Source organism: Polyergus mexicanus, unplaced genomic scaffold, assembly GCF_030449975.1.
Source record: "Polyergus mexicanus isolate NDT 795.1 unplaced genomic scaffold, iyPolMexi1.0 SCAF_1, whole genome shotgun sequence".
Lineage (NCBI taxonomy): Eukaryota > Metazoa > Arthropoda > Insecta > Hymenoptera > Formicidae > Polyergus > Polyergus mexicanus.
This window is the reverse complement of record NW_027223321.1, coordinates 5347012-5374903: the sequence shown is the minus strand read 5'-3', so window position 1 is coordinate 5374903 and position 27892 is coordinate 5347012. Positions and strand designations below refer to the sequence as shown.

The window sequence follows — 27892 nt, the reverse complement described above, 5'->3', positions numbered from 1 at the left end:
GTGGTATCAACGCAGAGTACTCGCGATAACGACGTCGTGGCGTGAGCCCGAGGCGACGATCGCGACGATCCCGAACGCCGTCCGCGTATCACCTCGCGCGATTCATGTAAACATTGACTATAGCAGAGAGAACGGGGCGCCTGGCGATCCGCGCTTCCGCGGATCGCTGCCTCAGCGACAATAAGGACACACTCATCACACTCACTGCACGTGTCGACGGTCGAGCGGGCCGCGGGCGGCGTTAAATCTCATTGTATACACGGCGGATCACGGTCGGCAAGGGCGATTGATGCAATTGCGTACATCTACGAGAATGCTCACGGCTCCATTACGTTGCTGCTGGTGCTGCTGGTGCTCCTGCTGCTGCTGCTGCTGCTGCTGCTGCTGCTGCCCGACAACATTGACAATACAGATGGCAGCAACGTCGCGCGCACTTCACACTACGAGTCTCCCCCGCGCACGCACGCACGTACACACGTTCACCACGCGCGCGCGCACGCGCTCGCATACATACAGACAGCGTACACACACGCATACACACATACACTAGGGAAAGACCATTAAATACCTTATTATTGATCTATTAGCCGGATATATTTCCGCGCGCGAGGCGGCACGTGATTGCGAGCGGGCGTGAAACCGGCCGCGGGGCCGCCGGCAATCGCCGTGCGCGCTCCCGAGCCGCCGCGTTCACGCCGACGGCTTCTGCCTGCAAGTGCGTAACGGCCTCGTCCTCTCTCTCTCTCTCTCTCTCTCCCTGTCACGGCAGCCTAACCAACATGTCCTCATTAGCGATTCCAGGCGGGCGGCGCAGGCCAGTCCGTTACTCACTCCGCCCGGCGGGTCCGCGCGTTACCCCGGCTACTCGGGGCTACTTTCGACGGCCGGCCGCGATACGGCGAACGCTCGTGTTTGATCGCGGTACGCACCAAATCAATATTATATTTACATAAAAGTGAATACTGGCGTTTGGCGCCATCATGCCTGAAAAAATAACTGTGGAAGTACGATGTCACGTGACCGACTCAGCGAGATCTCGCGATCTCGGATCTCGCCCGCGCACGGGTCACGGGGCTTGCCACGAGATCGGACAACTGACAGGTGTTGACCGGGACCGATCAGCGCGCTACCTGTCAATACACCAATCTTACCTATGCGCACACGGATGAGAGAAACATTCGCGTCGCGTCCATTGGCCATCGGCTGGGGAACTTTCTGCTGTTTCGAAGATATATCTTGCCATCAATTGATAGAGCCGATCGATAATAGGTTATACAAGATATCCAATGGAAAAGCTTGTTTTCTAGTGATTCTAACTACCAATATTTTGAGATCTAGAAATGAGAGTTTTCTATTGGTTATCGGATGTAGCGTGGATCCTGCGTTTCGAAGCGCGAATATTCGTATCTATATAAATTATTCTTCCGTGCCGTTGACTTTATTTATGCGTTGTTGCGTTGCCGTATATCCTATGTATTTCTTGATTTTTATGTGCGAGAAACGTTGAATGAAAAGCATAGCGCAAAGATTTTTTTTTTCTCTTTTCCATTATTTTGGATAAATAATAAGAAAATATGGATCAGGTATCCACGTTAATGTATAATACATTAATTTATATGTTTACGAGATATGTTTACACGATATGTTATGACAAGTAAATATGCAAAATATTTATTTTTCGATGTAATATATGAGCATGCCGATTTCGATTAAAATTTCACGTACACATGTATATTTTACTGTATGAAACAAGAATATAATAATTAAAAGAACATTATAATAAATTTACTAACCTTAAAGAGCGTTAACCTATAATTCCTATATTCTTATTTTGTACGCTCAAATACATATATACATTTCATTGAAATCAGAAAAGAGAGCGCGAATTTTCTTCATTATGAATATAAATTACGTCTTGTTTTTTTCCCTAGTGATTATATTTTTATAATATTACTTCTAAAGAATTTTTGAAAGCAACAAATATATATTAATGCGTCACATATTTTGAATCTTTAATTGTATTTGATTACATCACACATTTCTTACATCTGTGTCAACTTTTGCAGGACTTAAAAGCTAAAATTGATCAAGCTTGTCGAACCGCGGAGGAATTTACAAAACTGTATTATGAATATCTAGACAAGCGGAGATATGTAAGTAACAATAATATACTGTCAAACATATTTTTCCTTTGTTGATTGTACATGAACTGTACATATAATTTAAGCTGATTTCAAGGATGTACATGGAAACTGCTACTCTGATGTGGAACGGAAATGGAGTAGTAGGCAAAGATAATATACAAAAGTTCTGGACAGATCTACCATCTTCAGAGCATACCGTTACTACTCTCGACGCTCAGCCAATTACAGGTAAATGTTAGTAATCACATCACACACTAGCATTCTTGACTATAAAAATATCAAACAAGTAAAAATATTCAAAAATATTAGATCTGTTAGATTTTATTTTATATCTCAATTTTTATGACAAGTTTTTCTTTGTAATAAAATTTCTCTTTTTTTGTCACATCTAAATAAATAGTTTGAATGTTCGCTTATTTTAATACTTGTATTAAGATGTGATATCTGCTAAATTTATCTCACTGTTTGAAACACAAGTAATTAATTTGTATTGAAATATTAAACTGTAATATGTTATAATAGGCCCAGAGGTAGCAAATCAATTAACATTTCTCGTCAAAGTCGGTGGACAAGTAAAGTACGAAGAAAAAAGTCCCAAGCCGTTTAATCAAACCTTTCTAATTACGGCTATGGGTGATAAGTGGAAGATTGTAAGCGATTGTTTCCGAATGCAAGAATTACTAGGTAGTAATACAAATTAACAGCACCAATCATAATTAAGTTTTAAAACTGTACTGTTTTGTATACTGTGATAGATATTTAATTTATAATAAACATGTATAAAAAACTAATAATATATACATATACTTATATATTGCATGATAACATAAAACGGACAAATTTGATGGTACATATTGCTATGCGGGACCAAACTATGAGCCATTCAAACTAAGAAAAAAACAACATAATTCGATAATTATTTTTATTTTTATTTTCAATCAATGTATAAAGCAATATTAAAATTTTGTATTAGTGAATCAGTACGTTGGTCGATTCTTTAGGAGTAATTTTACATCAAAAAATTTAAAAATAAATACAAGAGAGTATGTATAAATAGACATAAAATTACTATAATACATATTATATAGAACATTAATTTTAGTATCTCTTTTAATAATACAATTTTATTCGAATAAACGTCTGTTGACTAAAATTCATTTGTATAACTATTATCGTTTCTGTTGAGCATGATTCTCTTTTGATAAAAAGAAGAAAGATAAAGAGAGGGCTTGATTAGTTTATCACAGGTACAAAAGATATATAAAGAAACTTGGGAGGTTGAAACCAAAAGAAAGAATACATTTACATGATTAAAAGATTATTACTGAATTCAATATATATACTACTAGCCGCGTAATATCGCGCGCGCGCGCGCGTATGATATAGGCAGTGTCATATAAGAAATAGGTTGTTGGTGACTTATTTTCTGTTTCTATTGCATTTTCCTTTAGTGTCAAGCACGAACTTGAAACGAAGTATAAGCCTGAAAACTTCCATAAAATCAGTTCTCAGAACATTATCGGAGCAATAGCTCTATACAATCAATATATTACAAACTATAAAACTTGGCCTACTTGTTCTCCATAAAAATGCTAACACTAGCAAATTCTAACTATATGCACAGAACTTTGTGAAACATATCATCACAAACAAATTTAATTTCAACTACAATATTTATATTTCTTTTTTCTTTAAAATATCTAAAAACATAAATGAAGATGAGAGAGAAATATATAAATGCTTATACAAAATAATGAGTGCAAGCAAATGCATGATACTTAAAAACCTCCATTGTATGTAGGGAATACTGTACGGACAAAGGTAATGTATATTATATATTATTATTTGCCCGTTACTTTGTTACTAACGTTCTCACTTCATTCTGATGTACAAAGTTTATCGATTAAGATGCACTTCCCATAAGTTACATTATGAATCAATTGTTCACATGGATGTCTTCAGGCGAATATTTCCTTTTACTATTGTGCTTTTTGGAAGAACTATACCATATGAATGGATAGAAACGAAGCACACGACACTCAAGAGCTGTTTGATTAATTACATTCGATTTTTTGTTGTATTTGAGTATAATTTATGTAGGCGTACGATTATCGCATATGTATAGCTGTTATATATTCAACTTACTCTATACAAATACAAAATCGTTTATATATTGTCCCAGAATACACATGAAACGACTTACGACTTAGGTGTTCTGTATTTATATATATATATATATACATACATATATATATATATATATATGTATTTATATATGTATATGTATATATAAATATATATTGTAATATGTATATTGTCTAGTCTAAAAATCTCGCGTAATAATAATATATATATATGTATATTACTAAGCACGACGTGTGTATAAAATTACATGTAAAACGAAACGTTTTACGCGATACGTAAGCGACTCGAGGATATAGAGTTAGCGTGCGATGACTCTTGCATTCGCGTTACGCTTTTGCTCCGATGCCAATACTCCAATTATATACTCTACTGACAATGAGAATTCGCGCATGATCGGTATGTATGTATCTATGTTATATATTCCATAGAGTTACTATATAATCATCACATTTACTTATCCGTTTATATGAAAATCGTCGTACGTCTCGACATAAAAATTCAATCATGCAAAGATGCATATTCCCTTTTTTTTCGTTTTAAGGCCGTATTTTTCTGCCAGGCCTGTGAGTTACACACGACAGTAGTGTGATCTCCCAAAGATCTTCCAAAAAATACGAATAATATACACAGGCGGAGTTGTAAATGTATACGAACTTAGTTTGCTGCGCGCAAAATTCCGTCCGAGTTGTATGTATGCCTCTGCGTGTCGAGAGATATACCGGCGATCATTCGACTTGTGCAACTTTGGATTAATCCCCTTTCCTCCCCTCTAACGATCGCGAAATCGATTAACTTATTCACACTAGCTCATTCTTATATATTCGCTGGGAAATTAATTGCTATGTTTCCAAAAAAGGATCTCAATCTTTGATAAAACCTTATTTAGTATATGCGTGTGTATGTGACTTAGATATATATTTATATAAATTTATGTATACTCTATACGCCCACGGATCCGATGAGATAAAGATAGAAAGAGAAAGAAATAGAAGAGTGAGGAAAATGATGAATTCTATGATCTAATGAGAAACACTACAGGAACGGGAGAATGACGGAGGGAAATGTTCGCAGGAGAAGATGCTCGTTTTGATTTTTTAATCCGCCGGCGATTCGTGTGCAGCTTTACCTCTGCACCATGTTTATTACGTCTTTTATCGTGTTCTGCACATCGCACAAGAGTCTCGTGTTCTCGGTGATGTTGCGCGTGCCGGCGGCTCGTAATTGCCTCGCTTGTAGTTCGAGTCGAGTGAGTAGGTCGCGGAATTGGAACCTCGCGTGCGGCGCGATTGCCGTGTCAGTCAGATTGACGCACATGCCGTGCAACAGGCCGACTTTATCGGACAGCTGCAACCAACTGGCCATGACAATAGTGGGGCTGCCTTTTAAGTTAAGAATACTATTCTCGATGACGTTCGAGATCTCCATCACGCTATGTTTTGCCCCTTTTGATTCACCACTAGTCTGCTTACCGCCACTGTCATCATCAATGCCTTGGGAGGATGACTTGTTGCAGTTTGGTGTGGCGTATATCGAGGAACCAAAATGTTTACTGGATGGTCCGAGCGGTTTCAACGGTTTGGCCGGCACTATCGGTTTCTCCATCTCTGAGGACGATGACGTTGGAGGCCATATTCGCGAGTCGCCTTTGCTGGTTGAGCTTCTGGTCGAGGCATTGCTATGATCCTCCGGCGAATCTTCGTTCGCAATGTCGTCCTGCTTGCTACTCGCCCCTCTCACATTTAATTTAGGACTAAGTGGTTGGTTATCACAAGAAGCCTCCTTATTCTCCCACAATTTTTTTAGGCTACTAATACTTCCAGTGCTGCGGCGCTTATCGTCGTTTGCATCATCCACGCCGGACGATGAATCCGCCGAGTCCACGACGTTACTCCCCTGTGTGTTATCATCGAAACGCGACGATTTGCCCCTCTCTTCTGCCGCGGCTTTTTCCTTATCAACGTTGTCCACCTTTCGCAACCGAGCTTTAAAATCGATTATCTGACTATCCGAATTTTCTTCCTTCTGCGGATTACTCCTCTTGTCCACTCTCTTTAATTTGAAGCCTACGCTAGTGGCACTTAATATATGGCCCTCGGTGATCGGCGAAGTCATCATCGGGATCTCTTTGTGAGTATTGTTCTTCTCAGGGAATATATTACTTTGCGTATTTACGTGAATGTGCTCCTGAATGACTCCGGGCATATCATTGTTCTTCAACATTGCAATCGCGTATTCGCTCGGAACAATATGTTGCTTGTTGGCAGAATCCATGCTGAAACTGGCGCACAACTCGGACAGAAGCTGCGACGCTGGATCAAGCGGCGCTGACGGAAGCCCGCTGTTACTAACGTTACTGCCGATCTTCTTTGCAGAATTATTACTACTACCTTGTTTCATATCTGCGCTCTGCTTAATCTCGTTGATCAGCTTAAGTTCCAGCATCTCTTTCATGCCTGGTTTGGATTCGAAGGTGTCCAAAGATGTACCGGTAGTGCTTACCGCGCTGCCGATCGGAGGCAAAGGAGGCGGGGGTGGGGGTGGTGCTTCCTCGGGAGCTGCGATTCCGATTACGTCCATCGATTCCGCTTTCATTGCGCCACCACTTGTCGTCTCCTTCGGTTTGTAAATCAACTTCTTCTCGTCTGCGGATCTACCGCAATGTGCATCACCAGAAGTGGAAGAAGTGGTCTCTCGGCGTCGTAAGTTCACACCGAATCGCGAACTAGCCTCCTTTACCGACGGTTCGGCGTTCCTCACATCGTTATTCCTATCGTCCTGATCGTGATCGTTTATCATCTCATCTTTACTCCGCCATTCCGCTTTCAACTTCCTGAGCCCGACTGGCGAACTCGCAATTTTTGTGTGAGAAGAGGAACTCTCGGCACATGGCGACGCTGTAGTCGTGGATGGCAGTATATCGCACTGTTCACCAAAGATCTCGTCTGGAGGTGGTGGCAAATCCAACGGCGGCGGCGGGAACTCCAGATCAGCCAGAGTCGGTTGCACCGATCTTGACGGACTGGCGGTACGAAAACTGGAATTGTTCGGCGCGCGGAAGGTCCGCAGTCCGATTCCCTCCGCGTTGGTCTTCCGGACACCTACAGCACGGCTGCGCGGTGAATTCGGCGGTTGATAGGTGTTCACCACTCCGCTCGAGGAATTGCTGCGCGTCATCTGCGGTTGACCACGCAGATTGTTCTGGCGAGGCGAGAGCGAACGATGTTGCGAGACCGTATCAATCATGGCGCTCGTGACGATATCCTGCTGCTGTTCTACGATCGCGGTGGACAAGGAAGACGTAGCGGTTGAAACACTCTCCTGATTCGACGGCATACCACTTTGTCGCAGAGATTCCAAGTACGCCCCGATTCTAGCGCCTTTTGGCAATGTACCGTAACGATTGATCGCTCTCTTAACATTTTGCACCTCCAGCGCACCCACGTGTACCAGCTGAAATGACATTTTTTCTCTAAATCACGATTCGCTTTCTCGTCATCGAGCATCATCAAGCAAATTATTCAAGCAGTGCTAAATGCATTTACCATCAAAACTGATTTTACTCTGATTCTAAAGATTCTCAAGCAGATATATAGATAAGAACGTTATCGTTATAATATTCGGGACATTTAACTTCGTATACGAGTAAAGAAGGTATGTTTTTTATGTGTCTAGTATTTTTATATAGCTTTGGAATATTATCGTGGCCGCGCAACGTAAGATCATTGTACCTTCTGAGATAGTACCTCCTTAGATGTGTAAGGTCGAGATTTAATTTGTTTCTGATTGCACGGTAAGTTGGATACTGGTTCCGGCGAAGTTGACGGTTGAGGAACAAAGTTATGTTCTGCTGTCCCTTGCGACCCATCTCCGTCGTCGTCCATATCGCAACCTCCTGTAGTAATTGACTGTGTAGCCATTGTCACGAGATCACGTGTGATACCTGAGTCGCCATTTAATAAAGTGTACTGTATACAATCTATAGCTAACGCATATCTCTCCAGCATGTAAGCGCAACGCGTTATAAATATTGGAATCTTTTGGAAGAGAGCTAAGAGAGAGAGAAAGAGAAAAATACTTGCGGCGCCTATCAATCTTAATCTCTGCTTTCCTTTTGTCACACTTCATTCCATTCATCCCTAGGGTCATTCTCCTTTCGACATTAAGTTAGGAGCAGATCGTTAAATTGTACTTATTGTGTAATACTATTGCCAGTAAAGTGTTGTAACATGTGTCGATAATGAACAATTAATGAAAATTGCAAATGGTATATGATGTGTATTAGAGTATTTGGAATAATTCATTATGATATATGAATAGAGACTTAGTAAACTCACATAACACTGCTTGAACACAGTTAAATTTTATGCGATGATAAAGTCGATGAAATATATCAATGCTGTTATACAAGTCAAATTCCAATCTTTAGAATGACAATATAACTAAACAAAAAAATTAAAACGATAAAATATATATCTAGAAAACTAAAACGAAAAAAAATGGAAAGTTCTACTTGTATCTTTACAGAGACGAACATCATGCACGAGTATATATAGTACTTATTAGATTAGTAACGTAATATGATAGATAAAGTATGATAAAATATCGTTTCCTATTCATATAACTCTGGGAACGAAAAACTGCAGCTACAATGTACAGTATGTACGAGATGCAGACGTTCGAGTATATGCATTAATAAAATATATTCAAATACTATTATCAAAAATTAGTATTTGGTGTGTATTCAACATTCAATTATACTGACTCGAGGAGAATGACCCACATTCATGAAGCCGTAAAATCACTGTAGGCAAAGATGCATATCAAAATTAAATTCAAAGTCAACTGAAAGTTAACGAAAGAAAAATTAAACAAAAGCGGCAATTTCGTGCATTTATCATTACACTTAAGTTTGATATAGTGGAATACCTTCAAAAATCTTATCAATACCATTTAGATCTGTGCCATCGTCAAGCGTCATAGTGCTCACTTCGACATTTTGTTGATCTTGCTCTTGGTAGGCGGAATCTCGGAAAGAACTGCACGATGATAGCAAGCTGTGATAGGAAATATAGCTTTTTGTTATATTACAAAATTATGATTGTTCAATTGTGTATTTATAGGTGAAAAGAAAGCATACCTTGTTCGCTTGGGAGGCGCCGGCGCTTGTTTTCCCTTCTTATTGGTCGATCTTCGCATTTGAACTATATTACTATTACTCCTACTTGACAAGCCACCCATAAAAGTACTCAGCTTGGTAACCGAACCAACTCCTTCTGCGCAAAATATACGAGTCTCTATTTTAAAATAGAATTTCTAGAGCAGCCAAATTTCAAAAAATTGAATTTAAATAATCAAATTTAATTTTTTATCATTAATTTAATTTTTTTATTATTTAATTTTTTATCATGATACTATAAAAACTATTTTATAGTTTATATTTTCTTACAATTCAATGCTAAGATGTCGCAATTGAATTATTAATAATACTATAATATTAAATATTACCTTGTGTTATGCCAGAAGAAGATAATTGCTCGGATACAAGAACAAGCCCATGTATATTTCCTGTACTTCCAGTCTGCGATTTTTTATATGATAGTAATGGGATTTCCCCTCCACCTTGAAGCTGCTTCTCTACCTCTACAATAGATATATGTATAAGTTAATAAGATTACAATTCTTTATATGAAATTAATTATCTGAGAGTAATTCACTGACCTTCGGTAATACTCGATTCTTGAAACATATTTTCTAATGAATGATGTATTTCCTTGAAGGTTGGCCGATCTGACGCTGACCACTGCCAACATTGACGCATCAACTCATAAACTTTCGGCGGGCAGCCTGGAGGACACTCCATTCGATAGCCTTTCTCCAGCATATGATAAACGTCTGTCAAATCGACACCAGGATAAGGGGACATACCATAGGTAGCAATTTCCCACAAAAGGATACCGAATGCCCACACATCAGACTATAAAAATCATTAATTAGTATAATAGGATAACACAATAACCTACATTTTTTAATAATTTTTGTATACCTTTGTGGAAAATTTATTGTATGCTAAACCTTCCGGCGCTGTCCATTTTATGGGAAATTTTGCCCCGGCATGAGCAGTGTATGTGTCGTCCCTCATAAGACGGGCTAATCCAAAATCCGCAACTTTAACAAGATGATTCTCGCCGACCAGGCAATTTCTGGCTGCTAGATCGCGATGGATGAAATTTCTACTCTCTAAGTAACTCATGCCACTCGCGATTTGCGTAGCCATGTGCATCAAAACCACGGCGTTAATCTGATGTTTACTCTCGTTTCGCAAATAATCAAGGAGATTTCCTTTGCTCATGAATTCCGTGATGATGTAGAACGGCGGTTCTCGCGTACACACTCCCAGCAACTGCACCAAATTTCTATGTTTCATTTCTTTCATGATGGCCGCCTCCTCCAAAAAATCCTTCAGTGCCATTGTGTCCTCCTTGAGCGTCTTAACCGCTACAGTCATATTGTATCTCTTCCAGACCGCTTCGTATACATCACCATATTGACCGCCTCCTAATTTATGCCTCATTACTATGTCCGTTCGATTGATCTCCCATTCGTCCGGCTCCGGACTTAACGGGAAGACAGTAGGCTTGTTGTGCTTTGGTGCGGGATACAGCAGTTGTGTAATGAGGCCGTCGGCAAGCATCGAATGATGATGCACCAGTTCAGCCAGCGTATTAAATTTACTCTCCGTCGTGACGAACATCTTTCCTTCACTGTCCTCGTTGATTCTATAGTGATACACTCGACCTTCGTATCTCAAAGAAATACTACGTTGTCCGGGACTACTCTCCGATTCCCTTACGAGAAAACTACCGTTTATTCCCGAACTCAACAAATATTCCGCAGCATTCCTAGATATTCTCCCATGGTACCAAGAGTGTTTTTCCAAAGAATTCACAGGTGTCACATAATTTGATGGTACCCATCCTACTTGTCCAGTGCTCGAGTGAGCCTCGCACCATTCTCCGCTCTTGTTATAACTTAGGATACGTACTTGTTCACCTGTTCAGAAATATTAAAGAATAAGCATTTAAAGTATGTAATATTCACAGATCAGCATTTATGCATCTTATGAAATATGGTATCTATAATAATATTTAATAAGAAATATAAATTACCTTTTTTCAGACTAAGTTGATTCTCCCCACCAGCTTGAAAATCATACAAAGCGACAAATAATTGAGGATCATCTTCCTCTTGTGCCAACAGATTTTCTTTGCTGGTCCATCTGCATGAAATGATTAAAAATATCTCTGGGATTAAATTTTTTCTTTTGTTAATGTATATTAACTTTCAATGTTTCCGTCATCTTTATATTTAAAATTTTAAATTTTATAAAAAAATTATAATAAAAAAGAATAATCTATATACAAGAATTTTAATACATTTTAGAATTTTAATACATTTTAATACAATTTTAATATATTTTTTTAAATTTTAATATATTATTCTTGACATTATATTTAAAAAATCTAAAGGATTTCTTTCTGTATTAAAATTGCAAAAGTATATAAAACAATAATTATATAAGTTTAGACATATGTTGCTTTAGACAGTGAACTGACCTATTTGCTGCTTCAAGAAGCCCACTAGCAGACACATTGGTGTGTTGTTGAACATTTGCTTGCTGTGAAATTGATTGAACACTAGAACCACTTGGAGGATCACCTTCTGGCAATGCTGGAATGTGAGGCAGCGGTCTACTTTGTAAAAGTGCCTCTGCAAGAAATAATAAACAAAGTTTTTCTTTATATATGTCTAAAATACAAATTTCTGACATTGGAATTAAACAATTCTGCACTTATATAATAAAATTATATAATAAAATATATGAAAATCTTAGAATTATATTTGATATAAAGTATTCAATATACAGCATAAGAATAAATCAATTTTTCTTAAGACATTTTAAAGTTATCAATTTTTTCTATAGATAAATATTTATACAATATATTGTAAAATTTTCATTCAGTCATTCTAATGTCTATTAACTGATAAATATTCATCAATGTAGACATTAATATACATTCATTACACGTTAAAAGGCTTTTATCATAAAATTATTCTCGTCAACTATTCTTTTATCATCAATTCTAGTCTATATAAATACTGTAATGTTATACTATATCAAATCAGGAAAGCACATATCACATTTAGGAATGCATGCCACCTCCGTAAATTGTAGAATTATGATTTAACACAAACTACATAGCAATGTATGTAAAAATCATTCAATGTACAACGATTCTGCTCTGCAAAATTCTGCGTGACAGAAATAAGCATGTCTTCACAGTAGAGCGGATCAGTTAACTATTAACATGCGTGTTCTCACCACTGTGCTCGGTGAATATGTTAGAGCCTATGAGGCGCGTATCCTTCAGGTTCCTGATTTGCTGCTTGCGCGTTTGTCGCACGGTGGACCCAGCGGGGATCACCCTGTCCTTGGTCTGCTGGGCCCCCATAGTATGTTGCCCACCGGATTACTGTACCATGCCCCCTCGCCTGTACCTCTCGCCGACCCCGGCTGCGTACGGGACGGGGCGACCAGATCTGTTGCTCTCCTGCTCGCCGCCACCCTCGCGCACGCTTCACTTCCGGCACTCGGAAGGCACCGCCGGCGAGGCTTCTGACATCGCGATTGTCGTCCGCGTATCTCGTCGTTCGCGGGAGACACCGCGAACGTGTCGGTCCACCCAGCCTCTCGAAGCGCAAATCACAGTGCGGTCGGGCCTAATCACATTTTTACATGTCAATTATCCGCTCTCTGTCTTTCTCGCTGCCCCTCGCCATATTTGACAGCTTTTGACGTCGATTATTTAGTTTGTCGATGCATTGCTGTGCGGCAGCACGACGCTGGGCGGGTTCTCATGCAGAAAAATCCTCGCCTTTTCATCTTTTTATTCTGTTTATTTATCTATTATATATATATTTTTCTTTGACATATATATATGTCAAATATATATATATATATACAGAATATTAAAAATCATTCTCTATTGTAATTGTAAGTTTATTATTGTAGGGGTTTACTGTTTTAGCTACATATATTTTCTTTATATTGTTTTTTCTTTTCAATTTTGATTTCTTTTTCAAAAAAATTGCATTTTAGATGATGCTGCTGATTACGAATATTATTATTTTTTCTGTATTTTGATGAATAATAGGACAACTACAAATGCGAAGTTTACGGCAGACCGATCATCATTTCCATTTTTAGACTATGTGTGATGTCCCGTCATTTTTCAAAACTATATTTTAACTAATAATTAAATACCGCATCTATTTCTGTATTATACTTATGGAATATAGAACAATTAATTAACCATTTGCTCTTATTTCTATTATTAATCAATTTCACTTATTGCTTATTGCTCTAGTTCTATATGATTATTTAACTTAGAAATTAACTATATTTTAGTTCTTTTAATAGTAATAATCGATTGCGCAAAGAATTGAAGATTCCTTGGACCGACCAATCAGAAGGCTTTATTTAAAACTAGGTAGTTGCGCAGTGATGACTTACTAAATATTTTTGCGCATGCGCACGATGTCTTGACATTCCGCAAAATGCAGAAAACAATTATTAATTTTTTTCTTAATAAATACTGAGACAATTAATTTTTAAAAGTGAAGCAAATTCAAACAAAAATGGAGCAATTTTTTTTCTATCTTGAGAACCTTTAAATTTTAATGATTTTTGTTTATACTGACGTTTACATTTTGTTATTAATTTTATCATTTATTTATAAAAAAAAGTAAGATGAAGCAAATTATAAAAAATATATATTATGAAAGAGCAAATTAAGCTAATTTTTTCATGTATCGTAAGTTTAATTACTATGGGTATTTTCCAGCAAGGTACACAGATGACACGGTGTAAAGCCCGTATCAGACTACGCATTGAAAATTGAAGATTGAAGATTAAAGATTGGAATTTGTCTAGATTGGTCAAATTTCAATCTTCAATCTTCAATCTCAATCTTCAATGCGTAGTCTGATACGGGCTTAACACACAGTATTGCACGATCGGCTATCAAATACAGAATTTTAAATTTCCTCATCTGACAGCCAATCATGTGATATTGTGCGTTACACTGGTCTAGTTTCCACCAAAGTCGTCATTTTTCGGTGCGCATCGAATTTAAGACCTGTTTCCACTGAAAGTAGAATAGAAGCGAGAAAGATTGATATTTCAGAGCCAACTTAACTTTTGCTTGTGAGTGTAAATGAACATAATCCTTGACAATTTTTTTGTTAATTTTCCATTTTGATAATTAATACGAACAAACGGTAACCGTTACGAACATCGATATATAGATTATATATCGATTATTACCGTTTCCACCGACTAATGCGGCGTCTACAATAGAGATTTTAAGCCCTAACCCTTAAGAAATTGACCAATCACAGTCAAGTATGAGAAGAATACTCGATTGTGATTAGTTCTTAAGGCTTAGAGCTTAAAATTTCTATTGTAGACGCCGAATCAGGCTGCGTTCGGGGAGCACGCTTTTAGCGCTATGAGCGTGCTCTGTTCTTGTTCAACTTTCAATAAATAACAAAGACGTAGGTTAAATTTCGTGTCAATTCGCTTACTCCGATAAAGCTTTTGAAGATCGAAGTGGGTGTGAAATGAACGCAGTCAGTCGTGTTTCCATCGACTTAAATTTGGTTCTACGCCGCACTAGATGCGAATTAATACTTCGGTGGAAACTAGACCATTGTGTCATCTGTGTACCTTGCTGGAAAACACCCTATGTAGGTCACTGGCTGGGAGCTTGGTGATATGGTCGTAGATGGCATTTGACACGTTCTGCGCGACCGGATGCGACCATTCAAAGCTAATCTATGCTGCCATGTTGTCACGTGATCGCACGGGGCAGGCAAGGGCAGCATTGAGGTGAATGCGCCGGGTCAAATACGGGGTATCGGTCACAAAAATTCAGGCGTCTAATTAATACGGTGAGCTGAGGCGGCCCGGAGCGATGGATGCGCGAAAGCTCACGGAGCTGCTGCGGGCGACGATCGACCCCGCGCAGCAAAAGGAGGCGGAGGGACAGCTCAATCAGGTACGCGTGAAAAGTCACGGGTGATCCGTGATCGCGAGCGAAAACGTGCTTCCCGATTCGCGACAGGGTGGCGAGAGCGGTGCTCGGAGAGGAAGTGCTCGAGGCCCCACGGGAACATGTGCCTCGCACATTATGTCGTATCCTCGCGCAGAAGGTAACAGATGATAAGATACATCCTCGTCGAGGATGTAACTTTCACTGTTAGAATCGCTCCTCGGTCAAATTTTTTTTTCTATATTTCTTTTCTTTTCTTTTTTTTTTTTCGTACTTCGATTCTCGGAGTCGGAGTATTCGGTCGCGAATGAAAGGAACTGGTGAGATCCCGAGGGAGGCGATTCATGCTTGTTTCGTTCTCGGAATATTCGCGTCTAGGATTAGTTGCGACTCGTTCGATTTCGCCGAATGATGAAGACGAGATCCGTATTTTCGTTTATTAATCTCTCAATATGCTCGCGCGCGAAGAGGATAATTTCAAGGACGTTCTATCCTTTGGAGCGTGGAATAAACTTTTCGCAATTGTACTTGTACGAGCGAATATGTATCATATCGCATATTAATGCGTTATATCATCGAACGAAATTTTTCGATACAACTTGTAATTTCCTCATTCATATGTCACTGTAGATGTATTATTTCTATATACTTAGTATATACATACATATACTTTATACATTCTGTAATTTGTCATAAGTCTATAGAATAACATTGTAACAATAATAATATTTTAATGATGCAGTGTACTAGTGAATATAACGATATCCTTTATATATATCATTGAATTTTTCAGATTCACAAAATCATTGGTTTTGCTCCAACGCTCCTACAGGTAGTAATGTCAAATGAAGTTGACGTACCTGTCAGGCAAGCTGGTAAATAACAATTTGTGCTACATGTAAGATTGAAGATGAAACTTAAATTATAAAATACAATATTTTTGTTATCTTTTTATAGGTGTAATTTACTTAAAAAATTTAATTACTTCAAATTGGGCTGATAAAGAGGCCGATAGTGGGCCCATAGAATTTAGTATTCACGAACAAGATCGTGCAATGATACGCGATGCTATAGTAGACGCAGTGGTACACGCTCCAGAAATAATTAGGCAAGTTATAATATTTAATTTACATTATTAACTAAGACTAGATATATATATATATATATTGTAATTATTATAACATATATCGTCCTTCTGCATTATATGTTTAGAGTACAATTAGCAGTATGCATCAGTAATATAGTTAAACATGACTTCCCTGGAAGATGGACGCAAATAGTGGACAAAATTACAATATATCTTCAGAATCCAGATGCTTCGTGTTGGCCTGGTGTTCTCCTCGCGCTGCATCAACTTGTTAAAAATTTCGAGTATGTATATTTAATCATGCATTTGCGATGTTCTACTATATATATATATATATATATATATATATATATATATATATATATATATATATCTTTTATATATTCCACACTGCTCTGATAACTAGGTACAAGAAAGCAGAAGAGAGGGGACCATTAAATGAAGCAATGAACTTGTTATTGCCTATGATATATCAATTGATATTACGCTTATTGCCAGATTCGTCTGAGCAATCTGTCCTACTTCAGAAACAGATACTAAAAATTTTCTTTGCTCTTACCCAGGTATGCAGGAGTATCGAAATATAAGACAAAATAATATTTATCCGAATATTTTGAAATTTAATGACATATCTTATCCGCCCTGTAGTACACACTTCCTCTTGATCTTATCTCGAGAGAAGTATTTTCACAGTGGATGGATGTAGTAAGACAAATAGCTGATAGACCAGTACCACCAGAGATCAATAATCCAGATCTTGACGATGACGAACGTGCGGAACTGCCTTGGTGGAAATGTAAAAAATGGGCGTTACATATTTTACATAGGATGTTTGAAAGGTAATTATATAAATTTATTATGCGATGAAGAGCTCATAACCAATGTCGGAAATGATGGAAATGAAGGAATATTTATATTCTGATACTGCACTGTTAATTATAGATATGGTAGCCCAGGAAATGTGACCAAAGAATATATGGAATTTGCCGAATGGTATTTGCAAACATTCAGCGCTGGTATTCTTGAGGTTCTTTTAAAAATCTTGGATCAATATCGTAGGAAAATCTATGTCTCTCCTAGAGTAGTACAGCAGTCAATCAATTATATCAATCAGGGGTAAAAATTTATATTAATTAATGAATGATTATGTTTTGCCATGAAGGATTAACTTAATAATAATAACGTTTTGAAATTTCAGTGTAAGCCATGCATTCTCTTGGAAATTTTTGAAGCCTCATATGTTTGAAATTATACGTGATGTTTTATTCCCTATCCTCTCATATTCTGCTACTGATGAGGAGCTATGGAACACTGATCCCTATGAATATATCAGAGTGAAATTTGGTAAAATTGAGTTAACAGTATTTGATTTAAATATTTTAAAGAACTTTGCTTATCAGTTTACTTTCAGATATTTTCGAAGATTTTGTTTCACCGGTAACAGCGGCGCAAACCTTGTTACACTCAGCATGTAGAAAACGAAAAGATATGCTTCAAAAGACGATGCAATTTTGTTTAGAGGTGTTAACTAGTCCAAATGCAGACCCAAGGCAAAAAGATGGTGCATTACACATGGTATGTTTATATAAAAGTATTTGTGTTCTTTAAATCTTTTGTATGGCTATTCTACACCATTTTCTGTTATATACAATATATATATAGGGTGTCCCGAAATTAAATATCAAAACTTCGGGAGTGTGCAGGGGATCGATAAACCAAGACAAAAAGTCCTTTAAAGATTTTTTCGTTTTTGCTTCATTTTGAAGAAAATCGCAAAAAAAGAAACTAAAGATTTTCACCAAAAACAATACTAAAATTATTAGGTTTATCGAAAAGTATCATGAAATAAAAGTTATAAAGCATGAAATTAAGAAAAGGAAATGAATTAGAATACTCCTGAGGTAAAATTAAAGGATTTTAAATAAATACGCGACATTGCGAAATTTTGTCTCTAATTTAATTTTATTCTTTTTATCAAAATTTGTCGGTCTCGAAACAATACAATCTCAAAAAAACCGGATCTCGATATTTCATTTAATTATCGAGATTCGGTTTGTTACATTTGAAATTTTAGCACCCTGTGTATATATATATATATATATATATATATATATATATATATATATATATATATATATATATATTCTTACATGTCTTTTATATCTATTATTAATATTGTATAATATATAATACTTTATTCATACATATAGATTGGAAGTTTGGCTGATGTTTTACTGAAGAAGAAGATTTACAAGGAACAAATGGACAAGATGTTACTGCAATACGTATTTCCCGAGTTTAGTAGTCCTCACGGCCATATGCGAGCAAGAGTAAGTGAAACGATAAATATGAAAGTATCATTATTATGTAATATAAACGCGACATAATAGTGATAACCGTATCAATTATATTTTCAGGCCTGTTGGGTGATGCATTACTTTTCGGAAATTAGATTTAAATCAGAACAAATTTTAGTCGAAGCGATTAGACTGATTACAAATGCTCTTCTAACTGATCAAGATTTGCCTGTTAAAGTTGAAGCAGCCATAGCACTTCAAATGATGCTTGCGGCGCAGCCCAAGGCTCAAAAGTATATCGAACCGTTAATAAAGCAAATCACGCTCGAATTATTGACTATTATAAGGCAAACGGAAAATGATGATTTGACGAGTGTTATGCAAAAGATTGTTTGTACATATACTGAACAACTAATGCCAATCGCTGTAGAAATTTGTCAACACTTGGTAAGATGTTTAGTAGTATGTAATCTTGTGAAAAAGTGTGTATGAAGTAGAGTATTATGTTATATCTTCTTCTTTTTAGGCTGCTACGTTTAGCCAAGTGCTCGAAACAGATGAAGGTAGCGACGAGAAGGCAATAACAGCAATGGGCCTGTTGAATACAATAGAAACAGTCTTGTCAGTAATGGAAGAACAGCCCCAAATTATGTCACAACTCGAACCAATTGTCCTCCAAGTAGTAGCTCATATCTTTGGACAAAGTGTAATGGGTATGTTTTCTATTTTTCGTATATTTAAATTTTTATGCTAATATCTAAGATTGGCATCGCGATAAAAATAACATCGATACATATTTAATGATACCGATTTACCCGTCTTCAATTAGTGTTAAATTTTAATTCGTTTTTTTCTATTGAATTGCTTGATTTTATTTTGTGACTTTTAATATGTGTGTAATGTTATTATATTATACGTATATAAATTTTATTTTATGAATAGAGAGAAAAAAATTATATTTTTTTATATTTTAACAATTCTTTTCTTTTCCTATTAGAATTTTACGAAGAAGCATTATCGCTAGTGTATGACTTGACGAGTAAAAGTATATCCGAAGATATGTGGAAAGTTCTGGAGCTCGTGTATCAACTTTTCCAAAAGGATGGTTTCGATTATTTCACTGACATGATGCCTGCACTGCATAATTACATCACCGTCGATACTCCAGCATTTTTATCGAATGAAAATCATATTTTGGCTATGTTCAATATGTGTAAAGCTGTGAGTATTTACGAACGATTTTTTTTTATATCCAAGTCAGTATAACTATTTTCTAAACATAACATTATTGCTAATGTTATAGGTTTTGACTGGTGAGGGTGGCGAAGATCCCGAATGTCATGCTGCCAAGCTGCTAGAAGTTATAATTCTGCAATGTAAAGGACACATAGATCAGGTATAATGTTACAATGTCAAAAATGAGAAATTACACGCAAATAAATGTAATTATTAATTTATGAAATGTGTGATATGAATAATCGATTAAATTTTAGTGTATACCATCGCTTGTGCAATTAGTATTAGAACGTCTAATGCGCGAAGTTAAAACTTCGGAGTTGCGAACGATGTGTCTTCAAGTAGTTATTGCTGCTTTATATTACAATCCTGCATTGTGTCTGCAAACAATGGACAGATTGCAAGGAAACTTTGATCAGTCGACAGAGCCGCTCGCCTCACGTTTTATCAAACAATGGATCAATGATACAGATTGTTTCCTGGGGTATGTATTTTTTATATGGAGCATATAAAATTATTAAAAAAGAATTATATAATATAAAATTTCAGACTAGATTTATTTCTACAGTTTGCAAGAATAAGATGTATGATTTTTTCTTACAGTTTACACGATCGTAAATTATGCGTTCTTGGGTTGTGTACATTAATCAGCATGGGTCCTGCGCGACCAGCCGCTGTGAACGAGTGTGCGACGCAAATTATACCGTCTTTAATCCTATTATTCGAGGGTCTGAAAAGAGCATACGCCGCTAAGGTCGCAGATGTAGACGATGACGAGAATGACCAGGAAGAAAGCGACATTGATGAAGGTATAAGAATATGTTTCATTATACAGGGTATCCGATAATTTTTGACATACCCGAAGTGTGAAGGTAGATTGGCTCAAACTGAAAAGGAAAGTCCTGTATCATTTTGCGATTTTCGTAATAATTATTGAGAAATTAATTAAAAAAGATCGACCAATTTCTACCTTCACACTTCGGGTGTGTCAAAAATCATCGGACATCCTGTATTTATTAAATATCTATTAATTTGCCATACAAAAGAGCTTACTAATTTTGATAATTTCAGATGTTTTATCCTCTGACGAGGACGAAATAGATGATGCTAATCAGGAGTATCTTGAGAATATACAGGACAAGGCAACACGGGCGTCCACTCAACATGGTTTTAATGTTAACGCAACTATACAAGATGGTCACGGTGATCACAGATCTGATGTTGATGACGATTCAGACTATGACGGTAACGAAGAGACTGCTCTTGAAAGTTACATCACGCCCTTAGATTCGGACGATTCCAATCAAGATGAATACATTGTTTTCAAAGAAGTCATACAAAGTAAATATCTGTAAAAAATAGTATTTTATATAAACTAATTTCGAGCAAAATATCCATTATAATTTATATTTTACATATTTAAAAAATTTTTAACTAGATATTGAAAGAACCGACATGACCTGGTATAGGGCGTTAACGAATCTTCTGAGTCCTGAACAAGAGAAAGCTCTACAAGAAATTATCCTGTTGGCAGATCAGCGCAAAGCAGCTTTAGAGAGTAAAAGAATCGAACAGAGCGGAGGTAAATTTATTTCTGCTTTCAATAATTTATTTAATAATTATATAATTGAGAAATAATTATTTGCTATATAAATAAAAATGACAATGAATTAATTATTATTTTTCTGTATATTGTTTCATTTACTTCAATCTATGAAAAATATCTTTTTAATTTTCTAGGTTACGCCTTTCACTCACAGACTGTACCCACCTCATTTAACTTTGGTGGAACACCTTTAAGTCGATAAGGACTTTTAATCATTTGAATTTTAAATTAAGTAAGTAAACAAATTATACAACATTTGGAACAGACAATTGTAGCAATCATTACTACATGATTATTTCGAAAACATTGTGCATTTTCTATTTCCTATTTTTGTGTAAACTAATTGTACATTACTAAGGCGATACAACAAAGTCTTACTTTAATACAATGACATTAACACTTTATCTCCATGAGATCAGTCTTGTATACACAGTTGTTTCATTAGTCGAGACAGCAAATTTGCCTTTTAGTGATTATAAGACAGAAAAATGTTTTGGTCATACAAAAGAAAAATGTACATTCTTTTTTATACAAATTATACTATAAATTATATTCGTATAATTTGATTCAATTGAAGTATAATATCTAGCAAGCTGTAATAAATTTTCTTTAAAATTCCTTACATAATAATTTTATAAATTATTGTTTCTTATACATGTTTCTTATACGTTTTCTCATATATAACATTAAATTATTATATATAGTTTTCTTTTTTGGTATAAATCTTTGAGTCAAAAAATTTTAGCATGGCTTGCTAGATACATACTCTTCGTACAAAATGTATATTTAATAATCTCGAATCGCATGCCTTAGTCTAAAATTGTTTTAGCAAACAAAATCGCTTAGTTTATATAATTATAAAAACGTTGTGTTAAAATTGTTGGTATATAAATATATCAAGAAGTCTTTGAGTATGTGTATAGACTATATTATTTGATATTATTAATGATTAATTAAATCAGCAAAACATTATGCAATACATTCTCCAGATCTATTTGCAAATTACTATTCGACAGCAAAAAAAAATAAAGTGTAAGTTGTCAAAATTACTAGAAATAACTCGCAGAACTATGTTGCCTGCCAGCAATTATTTAGATAAATTTAGATCTTTAAATGAATACTGTTTTTTCAAGTCTTTGTTTAAATGTACATTGTATTATATATATGGCCAAACATTCTGCACAGCTACCAATCACTTTACGTAAATCCCAGCACAGCTTACTTTATTTTTGAAAAACTAATTTTATATCATATATTTTATCCACAATATACTCTGAAAGATGGAGCTACATCAAATTAGCATAAGCTTAGCTATTTGGCTTAGCAAAAGCAATTTAGATAGCTATTATAACTATGTAACAAAATCTTTGCAATTATAGATCTTGTAGTGTAGAATATAATTACAGTACACTATAAAAAAAAAGCGAAAATCAACGAAAATACAAATAAATTTAAAGCATAGCTCTTTCTTTCATGAGATGTGTATTGTAATTATATAGGACGAACTTGGAGCAGAAATAAATTATAAATATCAGAGCCCAAAATGATAAAGGCGTACAAAGAAGAGGTGTTCTGTGCTGTGGTTAGTGAAATGATTACTGCACAAGTGCTTTTTTATCAGGATGCAAAAGAATGCATGCATCAATTACGTGTCGCTCCAAAGTACAAGTCATGATCTGTATTTAAAAAATTTTTTATTAAAATTATTGGATTAATGAAACTACGTTTTCCATCAATATCTTGTTGAGAGAGAAAAAAATAATATATATATATATATATATATATATTCATATATATATATATATTTATATATGTATATATGAATGTATATTATATATGTATCTGATATATATTTATGAATATTTATACTTACCAGATTTTTGTTTTGTTTGTCGAATATACGATTTTACAATTAGCTGTTTTATACATAAAACTGCAAGAAATATGCAATAATTTTAATCACATGTAATATAAATTTTTTCTGATTTTCCTGGTAAAGATTCTATATACAGGGTGCATGCAAATATATATGATAAATATGGTATAGACGAGAAACGATATATAATAGATTATGTCAATGTCTAATGATCAGTATGTTTTAAAAAAAAATCACAGACATATATAAGATATATAGATTTTTCATTATTTAAAAACTTCAATAAACTTTTAGCTGCAATTTTAATAAGGAATTTAATATAGGATTCAATAAAAAAATGTTTTTATTGCAAAATAAAACAAAGTTTTGCAATTTTTTAATATGCTCCCTAAAGCATATTTAGAATTGCTCGACTGTACATGGTTAGCTTCTATTTGTTCATAATAAATATTAGTATTTTAAAATCTAATAATATAAAATAATATGAGACAAGAAGATATAGAAAAGTGTATGTTTATAATATTGCTCAATATTTAAAAAATGTACTATATATGAAATACATGTGTCTCTCTTTTTTTTTTTAAATTTTAAAAGGCTGGAAATATTTTATATGTAATAGGAGATGATTTCAAATTGTAAATATCAGAAAGTTACATGGCTGATTGATTGATATCCATAGTAAAGTTGAATTTCTTGAAGTTGGTAAGAGTGCTTAAATTATAAAAAAATTCTGTACATATACGCGAATTATATTAAAGGGAATCATATTTCTAACATAATTAAGGATACGAATTGTGTACTCCTTGTATTTTCTCAATTTTATTTTGCAGTACCCTGCTTTTAGCATTACTTGGAATTACGACTATTATCGATTTCTTGCAGCGTTTATATCAGAAATATATATAAAGCATAAGCAATTTCTAATATCGTATCTATTTCATAAATGATATGATGTGCTCAAATAAAGATGCCATCACTCTCATTGTGATCCGAACTCGCGACTCATTATTGGGTTAAAATCTTTGTGCATGTAAAAAGAGAAAAAGTTAATTGATTAAGTCAATTTTTCTCAAAGAAGAGTATTTAAAAAGTGCCTTGGGACGTTTAATGCAGATGGGACCTAAATTAAAGAATACAGCAGAGTAAGCTGTAGGTCGGAGTGAGGCCAGGACACTTCTCTAGTTCATAAGTTCTATAAGTATACTGTGTATTAAAGTATAATAAATTAACGATAACTGATAGAGAAGACAAAAACTGTTCCTTTGCTCTTTATAGGATACAAACCGCAACTTCTTTGTAATGGATATTTACCACACATTCTCTCGATAATTTTTATATAATGATATATATATAAATATAAAATGATAATTATAAATTATGATGTAGCAACAGTGAATCTTATGACGAGATCGCATATATGTTTTAAGTCTTGATATTGTATAGTATAAACTGATAAGAGGTAAGATACAACTATATACTGATGCTTTAATATATGGATGAAGTTTATAGAAACTTCGCTATTAAACTGAAGATGTAGTATCCAAGATCTTTATTTCTGGAGTTTACAATATGTTTGTGAATTTAAGCATTTAAACTAAATGCTTAGCATTTAACTTTCTCTTACCCCTGTTTAATCAAACACATTTAGTAAACAATAAAATACAAAATACATAACCGCGCGCAATAATTTGGAATTCACAATTGTAAGTCGTTGATATCTTTAAAATAAAAAAAAAAAATAAAAAAAAAACCGTTCAAAAAGATAGCAATATTAAATTCTATTAATTTCGATGTAAAAAGAATTTTTTTGTATAGATATAGCTCTCCTAGTTGTCTATTCTTCTTATTTTCACCAGCAATTAGTTACTATTGTGAACTCCAAAATGTATATAGATTTATTTAGAGGGACATATATGATATTAGTTAAATATTTTGGTTTATACATCAACATAAGAACAGATAAGAGAAAGAGAAGAATTGGTAGCACATTCTAATACGCTTTGTTATGTTTTTGTGATTCTAGCATGTATCACAATTTTTTATAATTACATTGAGCTATGCTCAATTATTTTACACTGTACAAATGTGTCATTCAAAATACACTTCCCAACGTTTCTAATAATTATGAAGTATAATAATAAATTAAATTTTGTAGCATAAAAAATCTTACAATTGTATTGTATCTCTTATAATTGTTAGCAACTGCTATAAGGTTTGTACTTGTACATAGGGCAAAGAAAATCAATCCTCCTCTCTTAGTGTGAAATAAATTCTAACTTGTTTCATAAAAACATTGATCCTCGTTTTTATGTACATGTAAGAAAAAGATCTATTTTTTTTTTGTTGGGTAATAAAATATACTGCTTGTGGAAATCCAAACAAAACATTTCCAGTTCCGTAACAGCCTTATATTCCACTCTCAGTCAATACATAAGTTAAGTTACTTGTACATATATTTAAATGAGAAGCAGATTTCGATAGATGCTGCAGTGAAAAAACTATGATGAAAATGAAAATTACATAGTTCGGAGAGGAAATAAATACTTTATAAATTAAGATCCCTATAAAAACGCAAAACTGAATTAAAAATTCAGGATATGGAAAATTTCTAATTTTGTAGGTCCAGAATTACTGTGTGCATCTAATGCAGCAATTAAATATCTTGCAGTGTAACATCTATCATCTGTCAAATGTCAAACTATATTTCTACAATTCTTTCAACACTGCACTTCAAATTCACTAAAATAATGCCATGGCCGATAAACATTTTGATAATTGTTGAAAGCAAAATGAATGATACATCCGTTTCACTTCAGGTTTATTAACAGAAAATATTTGTCCAATTAAATGTATATAGGCCTGGCAAGACATAAAGAAAGTAAATATGTTAATGTTGTCACACAAATGACAATGAGGACACCGTATAGTTCTGCATCCGTTCCATACTTTAGGATCTTTTCACCCACAGCGAGTCCTCGGCGAAGCATGTACAGCATTGATGGTGAGGCACTGTATCACTTGAGACACCGTTCAAAATAATATGATCCTACATAACCACCCCGCATAGCTTTTACTACGTTTTGCTCAAATGCCCTTCTGTTGTTCTGTAGAACCTCAGCAGCATCTTTATTTAATGGATCTTCAGGATTTGGTTCCTGTCATTACATTTATTTGTCAATTTTAATAATATAAAAGAATTAACAGTAATTAGAGATATTAGGAATATCATCATGCTAAATATAAGATTATAATATCTTAAAAGAAACTTTCACACACAGATATGTATGTAAATTTTGTTGTGAAAGTTTCTTTTAAGATATTATAACAATATAATTTTATTTTTAGCATGATTCTGTACCATATGTTGCAAGATATATTAATGGAATAAAACATACTAGGAAAAGATATTGGAGACCATAGACAATGGAATTGATCGTGAGTACAGGCTTCCAGTCCTCTCTCAAAATATTGAGGCACACATTACCATCCAAGTCAATATTAGGATGATAGACCTGAGTCTCGCATTTTACTTTTGGTGGCTCGTGCGGATAATTAGGTCCGACTTTGAAACTAAACACGAATCTACCACCTCTATAAAACCCCTAAAACAATCAACTGATTGAACCATAGATTGACAACCTTGATAGGAATTGCCATCGAATCGTTGACGTCGCAAAATGATTCAAATTTATAATTTTGGGACAATGAAAGTCATTATCCGATTTGATATCGTAAGAGATCTCTTGAAACTCTCTGGACAATACACGTGTACTCACTTCATCTGGACAGATGATTAGCTTAAAGCTTAGCAGATCATCGGGATCCGGAAATTCCGTACCGCATGTTTTCGGAAGATTGAGTTCGTTTATGTCTGAAAAAGGAACGCCAGAGGTGAGAGACGGAGCGGCGTCGATGCGTCGCTATACAATCCCGAACCTTTTGTGATTCTTAACTGCGCCGCGGACGCCTTCTTCTGGGTGCCAGCCTTGGGTGACTCGCCATCTTTTTTCGCTTGTTTCAACGAGAATAATTTGATCATAGTTAGATCGCGCGTCAAACGCGGGCTAACATGCACGTATCTCTCGGACTGAGGTCGCGATCGAGGATGGCATAAAAAAATCGCGCCTATAAAGATCAACAAATTTTTGACACCCGCGCGGGATCAATCGCTTGGTTGGTCCCGCACCACACGCACGTATCGCAGTCAGTAGGAGCTAGTGTCACGTGGACGGATGGTGGTCGCGAGCACGCTGATGTCACGGCATCGCGCGAGTATGGTAACAACGGGTCCTGCGGGATCGACGCGTTTCTATTATCTACGAAGGGTTACTCGCGCTCGGGAATTTTACTTCCCCGACCGAAAGATGGCGTTGTGGGCGCGATATTTTCT

General features: G+C 35.4%; 4 protein-coding genes across 9 annotated transcripts; 2 read left to right on the top strand and 2 right to left on the bottom strand.

The window, feature by feature from the left end:
• The first annotated feature begins 1437 nt into the window (after positions 1–1437).
• Nxt1 (NTF2-related export protein 1) lies at positions 1438–3157 on the top strand. Of its 2 annotated transcripts, none has more exons than XM_070295654.1 (4): positions 1438–1583; positions 2067–2153; positions 2228–2378; positions 2667–3157. In XM_070295654.1, the coding sequence occupies exons 1-4, from the start codon at positions 1575–1577 to the stop codon at positions 2843–2845; spliced, it is 426 nt and encodes a 141-aa protein (XP_070151755.1). In that variant the 5' UTR covers positions 1438–1574; the 3' UTR covers positions 2846–3157. The 2 variants fall into 2 exon arrangements, with proteins under 2 accessions (XP_070151755.1, XP_070151764.1); XM_070295663.1 differs by having other exon boundaries at positions 1448–1583; positions 2228–2372; positions 2667–3155.
• Positions 3135–13162, bottom strand: Abl (tyrosine-protein kinase Abl). 5 transcript variants are annotated; one of them, XM_070295608.1, is made up of 10 exons: positions 12670–13162; positions 11903–12056; positions 11456–11565; positions 10333–11339; positions 10008–10263; positions 9795–9929; positions 9427–9562; positions 9216–9343; positions 8018–8229; positions 3135–7739 (listed from the first exon to the last, which is right to left on the bottom strand). In XM_070295608.1, exons 1-10 carry the CDS (start codon positions 12797–12799, stop codon positions 5412–5414), a joined length of 4596 nt encoding a protein of 1531 aa, XP_070151709.1. In that variant the 5' UTR covers positions 12800–13162; the 3' UTR covers positions 3135–5411. The 5 variants fall into 5 exon arrangements, with proteins under 5 accessions (XP_070151709.1, XP_070151717.1, XP_070151734.1 ...); XM_070295616.1 differs by having other exon boundaries at positions 8033–8229; XM_070295633.1 differs by having other exon boundaries at positions 8018–8181.
• A 2012-nt stretch (positions 13163–15174) lies between these two features.
• Positions 15175–25879, top strand: Msk (importin-7 msk). The gene is made up of 19 exons (XM_070295583.1): positions 15175–15406; positions 16194–16275; positions 16358–16508; positions 16613–16771; positions 16894–17050; positions 17136–17326; positions 17430–17603; positions 17686–17831; positions 17899–18062; positions 18698–18817; positions 18905–19231; positions 19311–19497; positions 19782–20005; positions 20088–20180; positions 20278–20504; positions 20624–20829; positions 21092–21361; positions 21459–21602; positions 21761–25879. The coding sequence occupies exons 1-19, from the start codon at positions 15323–15325 to the stop codon at positions 21826–21828; spliced, it is 3174 nt and encodes a 1057-aa protein (XP_070151684.1). The 5' UTR covers positions 15175–15322; the 3' UTR covers positions 21829–25879.
• Ubce2m (NEDD8-conjugating enzyme UbcE2M) lies at positions 25063–27721 on the bottom strand. Its single transcript, XM_070295595.1, has 4 exons — positions 27439–27721; positions 27279–27373; positions 26898–27104; positions 25063–26657 (listed from the first exon to the last, which is right to left on the bottom strand). The coding sequence occupies exons 1-4, from the start codon at positions 27539–27541 to the stop codon at positions 26517–26519; spliced, it is 546 nt and encodes a 181-aa protein (XP_070151696.1). The 5' UTR covers positions 27542–27721; the 3' UTR covers positions 25063–26516.
• Positions 27722–27892: the final 171 nt, after the last annotated feature.

Coding starts and splice junctions, on each gene's coding strand:
- Abl (XM_070295608.1), bottom strand. CDS start 12,799: ATGGGGGCCCAGCAGACCAAGGACAGGGTGATCCCCGCTGGGTCCACC. Junction 10,264..10,332: donor ACAATAAATTTTCCACAAAG/GTATACAAAAAT, acceptor TGATTTTTATAG/TCTGATGTGTGGGCATTCGG. Junction 9,563..9,794: donor TTCTTCTGGCATAACACAAG/GTAATATTTAAT, acceptor TATTTTGCGCAG/AAGGAGTTGGTTCGGTTACC.
- Nxt1 (XM_070295654.1), top strand. Junction 2,154..2,227: donor ATCTAGACAAGCGGAGATAT/GTAAGTAACAAT, acceptor ATATAATTTAAG/CTGATTTCAAGGATGTACAT. Junction 2,379..2,666: donor TCAGCCAATTACAGGTAAAT/GTTAGTAATCAC, acceptor ATGTTATAATAG/GCCCAGAGGTAGCAAATCAA.
- Msk (XM_070295583.1), top strand. CDS start 15,323: ATGGATGCGCGAAAGCTCACGGAGCTGCTGCGGGCGACGATCGACCCC. Junction 16,276..16,357: donor CGTACCTGTCAGGCAAGCTG/GTAAATAACAAT, acceptor ATCTTTTTATAG/GTGTAATTTACTTAAAAAAT. Junction 17,832..17,898: donor ATATATCAGAGTGAAATTTG/GTAAAATTGAGT, acceptor GTTTACTTTCAG/ATATTTTCGAAGATTTTGTT.
- Ubce2m (XM_070295595.1), bottom strand. CDS start 27,541: ATGATCAAATTATTCTCGTTGAAACAAGCGAAAAAAGATGGCGAGTCA. Junction 27,374..27,438: donor GCAGTTAAGAATCACAAAAG/GTTCGGGATTGT, acceptor TTCCTTTTTCAG/ACATAAACGAACTCAATCTT. Junction 26,658..26,897: donor GTCTCCAATATCTTTTCCTA/GTATGTTTTATT, acceptor ATGTAATGACAG/GAACCAAATCCTGAAGATCC.